Source organism: Hipposideros armiger, unplaced genomic scaffold (assembly GCF_001890085.2).
Source record: "Hipposideros armiger isolate ML-2016 unplaced genomic scaffold, ASM189008v1 scaffold_136, whole genome shotgun sequence".
NCBI classification, from domain to species: Eukaryota; Metazoa; Chordata; class Mammalia; order Chiroptera; family Hipposideridae; genus Hipposideros; species Hipposideros armiger.
In genome coordinates, this window is record NW_017731486.1 from 2,812,060 (window position 1) to 2,821,705 (window position 9,646).

The following is a 9,646-nucleotide window of genomic DNA, read 5'->3' on the forward strand; positions in this document are numbered from 1 at the left end:
GATTAAATCTAGCTGATGGAAGAAAATGATTCAAATCACCATCTAATTCAATCTATTGTGAAAACAGCAAACGTCAGATTTCCATATTTACTAGCGTGTTATTTATATAATATTTAGCTATGTAAATGAACAGGATGACAAATATTTCATTGTTTTTGGAGTAAACTGGGCAGGGATTCAATTCTAATAAAGAGGAGGGCAGATACTTATACAATGCCATACTATAACTGGCCAGGGGTTCTGCCCGGTAAAAAGCCATGAGGTACAGTGAAACACTGGAGGTAGGAGTCCAAATGTTTGGGTTCAAGCCTTGACCCATAGATTATTACCTCAGTGAACTTGGTAAGCCAATTTGTCTCCCAAGCCATGCATTTTCTTCATCTTAAAAATAAAAATAGCAATACCCGTCTCCTTTCTCAAAGTAATGTGAAAGAAATAAATGAAAATATGTGTATGAAAGTGATTTTCAGCTGTGATGGTAAACAAGGCATTATAAATTAGGCACCATGGGGTGCCAGCCGAGTGGCTCAGCTGGTTAAGAGCTCACTCAAGAGTGCAAGCTCTAAACAACAGCAGTTCGATGCCAGGCCCAAGCAGAGCTGTCACTGAGCTGCCAACAGGTGGCAGGATGGCTCAGCTAAAAAAAAAATATAAATTAGGCACTGTGGAACTGGATTTACTTTTTGAGACCACAAGGGTATGCAGAATTCAATAAAGAATTTGAGCATGGGCGATGACCTGGAGGTCTAAGAACATCAATACCTCATTCAAGGGCTTCATAATACTGTAATAATTAATAGTTAATAGTGTATTACAGTTTACAAAATGCATCAATGTCTTTAATTTCATTTATTATTAATATATTCCTAGAAATAAAGGCACTTAATCAGGTAATATGATATAAAGAATTGAATTTTAAAATCAATATAAATAGATTCCTAGAAATAGAATTATGAGTGCATGAAGACAAAATACAAATGAGGTAAGCACCTCACATGATGTGTGGCATATAACATGAAAGCAAGAAATATTTGCCAAGCTAACTGAATATAAAGGTCATGTATCTTCATAAATAAGAGTGCAATAAGAATTTTGAAACTGCAGATGGACACCCATGATATATTCAGACTATGGTGCCTGAAAGTTAAACAACAAAACAACAAAATATTTTTATCTAACAGAACTCATCAAGTGACTACCTGGCACCTGATTAAATCTAGTGCCACAGATCCAATGATACCTTCTTGCCATGATGTCTAAATTAAATCACACAATCTTCCTCATTGCACACATGGTCACTCTGATGGTCTGAAAGAGTGTATTTAACTACAAGTGTCAATTTATAATGCCTCATTTTAATGCAGCCTTTTTACATTTCTCAAAGCATTTTCTCATACACACAACATGTAATGGTTAAAACCACACTGCAAGGTTGACAAGATGACATGACAGCTCAGGCACACACACAATTACACTTTCCTTTTTAGAAAGTACTGTGTGGTGAGCTTACTGTGGTTTGCCCTAGACACTTCTACATCTCATTTCTCAGGATTTGAACCAGGCCTGGGAAACAGAATTTCCACAATAACATTTCCTGGTTACTAGGTTCAAGAGGCACACATCATCAGCCCATGTAGACTGTATAGAGCCATTATAAGTAGATAATTCTTTAAAAATGGTGGGCAATATTTTACTACTTTGTATATGAAGATTCACTAGATATAGTACTTCCATATATGGTACTATGGTTTAAAAAATGTGTACTAAAATCATATAAAAATTTATTTAAAAATAATTTTAAAAAGATAACCATTGAAAACTGCTTGGAACACAGCAATATGACTTCTTATTTTAAAAAGGATCCTCATGAAAAACTACCAGTCAGTGTTAACTGCCATTAGATCCTAATACATACATATATACATGCACACACACACAAACACTTATTTCAATTAAGTTAATATTTCAAGAAGTTTTGAAATACTCTCTAAAATCTTAAAGGACATAAATTAGAAGAGCATCCCACAATTTCAACCTACCTTTTGTGGCCACCCGGACACAGTCTATTTTGGTTTCCTGTGTCAAATAAAGAGGGGGGAAAATCACTATTCATGTTTTATTTAAAACAAATAAAAATATCTGTAGCTCTATTTAAATGTGATGAGGAAATATCTCATTGTTCCAAGTGTGGCATTAATCATACCATGGTTACTCCTTGAACCACGCTCAGATACACCTTCTGGCTCCACTGCTGGTGGTGGTGGGCATTTCTGGAGCAGTTGATAAATGAGGAGCTACACACAAAATGTCCCTGCCTGGTGTGGTGTCCCTGGCCTCCTTCTTCCTGTGCAAACACTACTGGAGAAGAACTCTGTGTCCCAGATTTCCTCCCTTTTCACAAGCAAAAGTCAAGTCAACAGTGATGACACCCAGACCCATGCTGTGAATGAGGGAAACCACTATCATATCTGGAAAATCTGCCCTTTTTTCTAAGGAGACTTTACTATCGTACAGCTCTGGGTTGGTCTGAACAGGAAAGGGAAAAAAAATTAGAAATGCCTCCATAGTTTTTATTCTGTTTCCATCTCATATTTCTAAAGCTATTTTCTCTTAGGAATAAAAAAAGATACCTAATTTAGTCACAACTATCGGAAGCATAAACTCACGTGGAACCAAAGAAATGGGACAGAATATGCTGAAAAGACAGATGTTGTGAATCTCACACAATTTTAAATGAGCTGAATGTATGTATTGTAGCTATGCTATTTTCCTGTAAAATCGTAAGCTAAGCATAATTACTAGCCAACTTTTGATAACAAGTAAAAACTGAAAATAAAAACCATCATGTTGACAATATATTCTTTCTACTAAAACAAATGTGAATATATTCATTTCCTTTCATAAATTTCTCCAGGTGAAAATAATTTTAAAAAGAAAAAAAAGCCCCGGATTTGTTTAAAGTAAACACACACAAAAGCATGACTATTTCTTACTACTCTTTTATTTAATCTATGTTCATATTAATAACCCTAAACCGCCTATGTAAACAGCCATCTATAAAACTTACCCCATTGGCTCTACTAGCAGCTTGGAAATAAATTCTGTAGCTTTTATGAGGTAGGAGGGGAGTGTTCCAGTATCCATTGTATGTCTTGTTATCACCAATAGTAAAAGCCTGAGCAGCTTGCAGGCTGTTTGCTGGAAATTCTGCAGCAAAGTAGTACTGAGAATTCAGGATGGAAGCATTCTGGAAGTGAATTGGCACTGGGTAACACTTTAAGATTTCTGTTGTCTTTTTAGTTCTTCGAGGACGTTCTTCCTCAACAACTATTTGGTAGACACTAGAAAAAAAGAGTATTATCAGTCATATTTTCTGATAACTGAGCTAGACCCACAGGATATCCAAAATAAAACATATACACAGGATATAGTCAATAATAAGTGCTTAGTACATAATGGACACTCACACAACATTTGCTCAATGAAAGAGAGTTAAAGTGTTTAATCTTTCACAAAACTCTCTCACCCCTAATACAACTTATTGAGAGAAACAAAATTCACCATAATTATAAAAATTTTATGTAACAACCTCTGCTGTTTATGTGAACAGGACACTAAAATAATGTTTTTCTCACATGTAACTAAAGATGAATTTGTAGACAATTAACTCAATTTACCTAATAAATGAAATTGTAAGGCAATGTATTATTTTCTTCAGTGACATCTGTATGAACACATTAAGTTTTAACAAGTCACAAAACACAAAGCGTTATGAATCATATTAACTAAGGTTTAACTTTGATATTTTCTTATATTCCTTTGCCCTTCACCATATTCAGTCAGGGGAAAGAGATGACATAAGAAAAGCAGAGAAAAGGGACTGGAATTTCAAAGCCGAGGCCTTGGAGTTACAAGCAGTTTTTAAGAGTAAATCATGAACAGTGCCACTTGAATGATAAAAGAAAGATAAGATGAAAAGGATCATCCATCGAAGATATCTGCAAGGACAGATGTCCCCACAGAGTAGGGGATCTCCCATCTTTTCCTCTCCATCCTTCCAATATCTTTGAATTTTGAAGTAACCTGAAGAGAATGGAAGAACTCTTGAAGGGAAGGACTTTTTTTTTTTAATGAAGATATATACATTTACTAGAATGATGAACATTTGTGCAGTTTTGTTGAAAAAAGTTTCTAATACTGACAAAAACAAAACTTTGACAACAGCTTTCAAAATAAAACTGAATTCAGGTTAGACTGAGAGTCCTTCTGGCAAAGAGATGTATCTTTCTGTTGTCACATCAGAAAAGCACTGCTTCTCTCCTGGACAATGCAGTAATCCTAGACTTATTAATGCCTACTGTTCCTGCCAAACTGGGGAAGCCCTGGGGAGGTCACTCTCTGGGCACTTGTTCATGTAAACTTTGCATTTGCACTCAGTGAAATCACCCATTTCTGGGAGTACAACCACTTAGCACATTATCTATTACAGTAATGCAATGCAGCTGCCATTCAGCTTGTAATTCTGTCTAAACAAAAATCAACTGTTGTAGAACATCAGAATGATTGCTCAGTAGACAGGTAGTCCAGCAGGTTTACAGTGTAATAACGAAATCAATTCTGAGCAGTGATGTAAACTGAAAAGACAAAAAGGGACATATACTCTTATTTCCTAACACCAGAGACTTTCTATTGGTCACATTCAATGCTCCACCAAATCTGGTAGAATTCTGACTGCATGATGGATCTGATGTGAAAAGAAGTATTTAGAAAGAATATTCTTAAAGGTAGGACAAGGGACACGTTAGAGAGGTAAAATGGACTTTGATTTCTCACTCTCTTTTCCCTGATTTCTTACATCTACAGTCAGATGTGGCTATTTTGAAAGATATTTGCAAATTCTTTGACACTTCTACCATCAAGAATGGGGTTGGTGAATCTTCATGACTACACGCAATCAACAGAATGTAACACAGGAACAATGTGTAAATCTCAAGGATTTGTTCAGAGAAGGACATGCATCTTCAGCCTGGCTCCCTAGGCAAGCTAGCTGGGAGAAGAAGCAAGCCACTATGTAAGCGGTCCAACAACCCTGAACCTGCAATGCTGGAGAGGCCATATGCAGGCACTCTGCTTGGCAGTCTCAAAGATCTCCCAGCCAACAGTGGGCATCACAGAGAGTCATGTACATGGACCATCTTGGAAGGCCACACAGCTGAGCCTTCAGATGATGGCAGTCCATAGGAGACCGCAAGCAAGAACTGCTCAGTGACACTTTTGTTGGCCCACAAAATCATGGCAAAATAGAAGGATTGCTCTAAGCTACTAAGTTTTGCAGTAGTCAGATATGCAGTAAATATTAACAAGAATATCAGGTCATACAATAGCAAGAATAAAGGGTCAAGGCCAAATAAAGACCATAGCACCACTATAGACGACAGTTGACTCATGAAGAAGTTTAATCCAGCATGTCAGTAAATACAAAGGATGTTGAGAAAGTGAGACTTTTCTCTTGATATGCCTTTAATAGTGGTGGAGGACAGTGAGATATGCTCTAATGTACATCTAGGCTCTAATCCTAATTCTGCCAACAACTGAGGTTTTAAATTCTTTTATTTGGGCCTTATTTTTTTCCCTATTATATCAGAGAATTAGATGGATCTCTAAGGTGCATTTTATACTTTTTATTCATAATTTTTATTCAGCATACAATAACTTTTACAAAATGGATACATCCATGGAATAATAAATGGCTTGGCAAAGGGATTCTCCATTAAATAAAATAATTTTTAACATTGGCTTCCTCCTATCAGTCAGCTTTTCCAATTTATTTGTTACATGACATGATTTTTGAAATTTCACATTAAAAACAACTTCTGGGAAACGCATATACTATTGGGTTGTAGGAAAAGTCATGACGCATTTTTGCAATGAAAAGCATAGAAAAAATGTCATGACTTTTCCGACAACCTAATAGATAAAAGTGGAAATATGCAGACAAATGGGAAAAAAATGCAGGATTTATTTCACATAGGAAGTGCTAGGCCAGGTGCCTTGCACATGCAGGTTTTATTTTCCTAAGTTACTGATTAGAAAGCTGAGGTTCAGAGGTAATGTTCCCATTCTGTCTGGGGCACAAAGTTAATTAGGTAGCAGATGTGGTCTCTTGACCATCAGACAGGATAGCACCAGCATCACCCGTCAAAAATTCCTGGTTAAGGCACTCATGTGAAACATCTGTACCATAGGCATTCTCACTTGCTCATGCAAACACACCCAACACACAAACCAGTCCCCATCTACTTCCCATAATCAATTTAGTTTGAGTATTACGTAGAGGTTCTTTCTCATTTATCACATCTAGGGAGCTATTGATGGTGATTATAACTTTGATGTCAATTCCTTCTCCCATCTGCATCCTTGTCATTAATGTTCCCAGGAAGGGCACTCTCCTGGATTCTGCAGTGACACCAGGACCTAGCTGGTATCCTCTCCAGCTCTTGATTCCTCCCAGGAACCTCCTGACCAATGGCACTGATGACAGTGATCACTTACTTCTCAACTTGGAGGGAGCTCCCTCTTTATTCTAACTCTACTAGATAAAAGGTTAGCACACCCACTTTGGGACTTTCCAAGTGCCAAGATCTTGAATTCTCCTACCACAAACATATTTTCTTGTATTCCTTACCCTGGCCTGACCTGAGCTTGTTATTTAAATGCTGTTCTCACTAACACATGGAAATCTTTTGTAATTCTCAGCAGATGATCCTACTTCATAAAAAGACTGAGGTCCTTTCATGAACTTTCTCTCAGGGGATTACATTCTGTTCCCCCATTTTGATGTACTCCTGTTCTGCTCCAACTCACAAAAACATGTCTTCTGTGAGGATTTCTATAAATCATTTCTGTTTTTTCTTCAATATCTTTAAAAATTTTCTAAGTTCAGGAGAAGTGGCCTATGATGCAATCATTTCTGTATCTCATGATACTTAGAATAAGGTGACCATGAAATACATATTTTTGAAAGCATAATATAATCTAGAAGTAATTTCTATTTTCTACATATTTCATGTAGTTGTAGAGAGGAAATACACTGGTATTCATAAATATGCTTTGTTTACTAAGATTTAATACTGAGTTTATTTTATATGCATTTCCTGAACACCCAAGAGCTAACAGTGGAGGAAATTACCATAAAAAGGTTTTGTGGGACGGCCAAGTGGCACATTGGTTAAGAGCTGGCTTGGGACGCCAGAGGGCTCCAGTTCAGATCCCACATATGAGGGCCAGCGACACTGCTCTCTACAGCTAAGATGTTGAACAACAGCTCAACCTGGAGCTGGGCTGCCAAGGGTCGCCGGCAACAGCGTAGGCTGCAGCCCCTGCTGCAGTGGGTTGTCATGGGCTACCATGTGTAGCCAGCAGCCAGTGTGAGAGGCCAGCAGCTGCCATGAGCAGCCGTCCAAAAGCTGGCGAATGATCTGCCTCACCCAGGAAGAGCACAATGATGGTGCCAACTTGGGCCAGTGAAGCAATTTCCTCCACAACTAGAATGAAGAACAAAAGGACAGCCACTTGTCTGTTCCCCTTCCCCCAATTCCCCAGCGCTTTTCCCATCCCCCACTTCCCAAATAAAAATCTTTAAAAAAAAAAGGTTTTGTGATAAGAGGATGCTGGCAAGATTGTTAAGTTTATCCTGGGTAACCCACAATTAAATAATGAACCTTGATAGAATCAAAAGCTGTGTCTGGGGGCCGGCTGAGTGGCTCAGTTGGTGAAGAGCATGAGCTCTGAGCAACTGGGTCCCCAGGTCGATTCCCACATGGTCCAGTGAGCTGCGCCCCAGCTAAGCTGCCACTGAGTTGCCTGGCCCAGCTGGTGAGAGCACGTGCTCCTAACAACAAGGTTGCCAGTTTGACTCCTTCATGAGATGGTGGGCTATGCCCATCCACAACAAAGATGGTGGCCGGATGGCGACTGGACTTAGAACTGAGCTAGCTGCGCCCTCCACAACTAAGATTGAAGGACAACTTGGCTGTTCCCCTTCCCCAATTCCCCAACACTGTTCCCCTTCCCCAATTCTCCAATAAAATCTTAAAAAAAAAAGCTGTGTCTGCTTTCTCTACCCTCTTCTGTCATCTCCATCTCTCACTTTCCATCCTTTTATTCCCCCAACTTTGCTAATCTGTGTGTTGTGTGTGTGTCTACTTATTAACTCAACAAATAACACCTACTATGAACACCTACTATGTTCTAGGCACTGCCCTACTTTAACTAGAACAATACGATATTTGACATTGCCTAATGTCATTGCCAAAAGGAAATTTACTTTCTAATTTAAACACCATCTAAGTGAATATGGGTGAAAAAAGATAATTTTTCGAAGCAGCAATTTTATGAGGATTAGATGAAAATTTGAGAATTAAATGATCATGTAATGGGCCTCCATTTTAGCTGGTACGTTGTATTATACACTACTTTTTATTTATTTATTTATTTATTTACTCTTTATATTTTGTATTTTCCTTATTATTTTGTATTATATTACAGTATTGTAAACATTTTTAAAAATTACTTTCACGTGTACAAAACAGTGCAATTGTTATACTTTTTACCCCTCACAAAGTGACAACACCCCTCTCCAATCCACCACTCCACTCTCCCCCTGACATCATACATATCTATTACAATTCCATTGACTCTTCTCCCCACACTATACTCCACATCCCGTGACTATATATGTGTATATATATATATATATATATATATAAAATTATAGTTGACATATAATATTATTCAACATAAGCTTCAGGTGCACATTGCAGTGATCAAGCCTCTACACCATCCAAAGTGGTCTCCCTAACAAGACGTGTGACCATCTGACACCCTACAAAATATTTACAACATTATTAATTATATTCCCCAAACTGTCTTTCATATGCCTGTGGCAATATTGTAGTTACCAAAGTACGCTGTCTAATCCCTTCCCCTTCTCCCTCATCCCCACCCCCACCCCATCTAGCAACCATCAGTTTTTCCTCTGTATCTCTGAGACTATTTCTGTTTACTTTGCTCATTTATTCAGTTCTTTAGACTCCGCATATAAGTGAGATCATATGATATTTGGCTTGTTCTGACTGACTTATTTCCCTTAACATGTCCTCTAGGTCCACCCATATCATTGCAAATGGTAAGATTTCATTATTCTTTATAGCTGAGTAATACTCCATTGTATAAATGTACCACAGCTTCTTAATCTAGTCGTGTACCGATGGGCATTTTGGTTGTTTCCAAGTCTTGGCTATTGTAAATACAGGTGCAATAAACATAGGGGTGCATATATTTTTTCAGATTAATGTCTTGGGTTTTTCTGGATAAATACCGAAGAGTGGAATTGCTGGGTCATAAGGTAGTTCCACTTTCAGTTTTTTGAGATACCTCCACAAGATTTTCATAATGGGGGCACCAATCTGCAGTCCCAACAGTGCATCAGGGTTCCCTTTTCTACACAACCTTGCCAGCACTTGTTGACTTATTGATGATAGCCATTCTGACCGGAGTGAGGTGGTATCTCATTGTGGTTTTTATTTGCATTTCTCTAATGATTAGTGAGGTTGAACATTTTTTCATATGCCTGTTGGCCATCTGT

The 9,646-nt window shown here is 37.9% G+C and overlaps 1 protein-coding gene across 5 annotated transcripts in view; it reads right to left on the minus strand.

Moving 5' to 3' along the window:
• Window positions 1-9,646, minus strand: part of PTPRM (protein tyrosine phosphatase receptor type M) — a 672,175-nt gene that overhangs the window by 318,090 nt on the left and 344,439 nt on the right. For all 5 annotated transcript variants that reach the window (XM_019649948.1, XM_019649947.1, XM_019649950.1 and 2 more), the window contains exons 11-12: window positions 3,068-3,341; window positions 2,040-2,076 (exon numbers count right to left, since the gene is read on the minus strand). In XM_019649948.1, coding sequence (XP_019505493.1) covers window positions 2,040-2,076; window positions 3,068-3,341 — 311 coding nt within the window. The remainder of the gene's footprint in view (window positions 1-2,039; window positions 2,077-3,067; window positions 3,342-9,646) is intronic.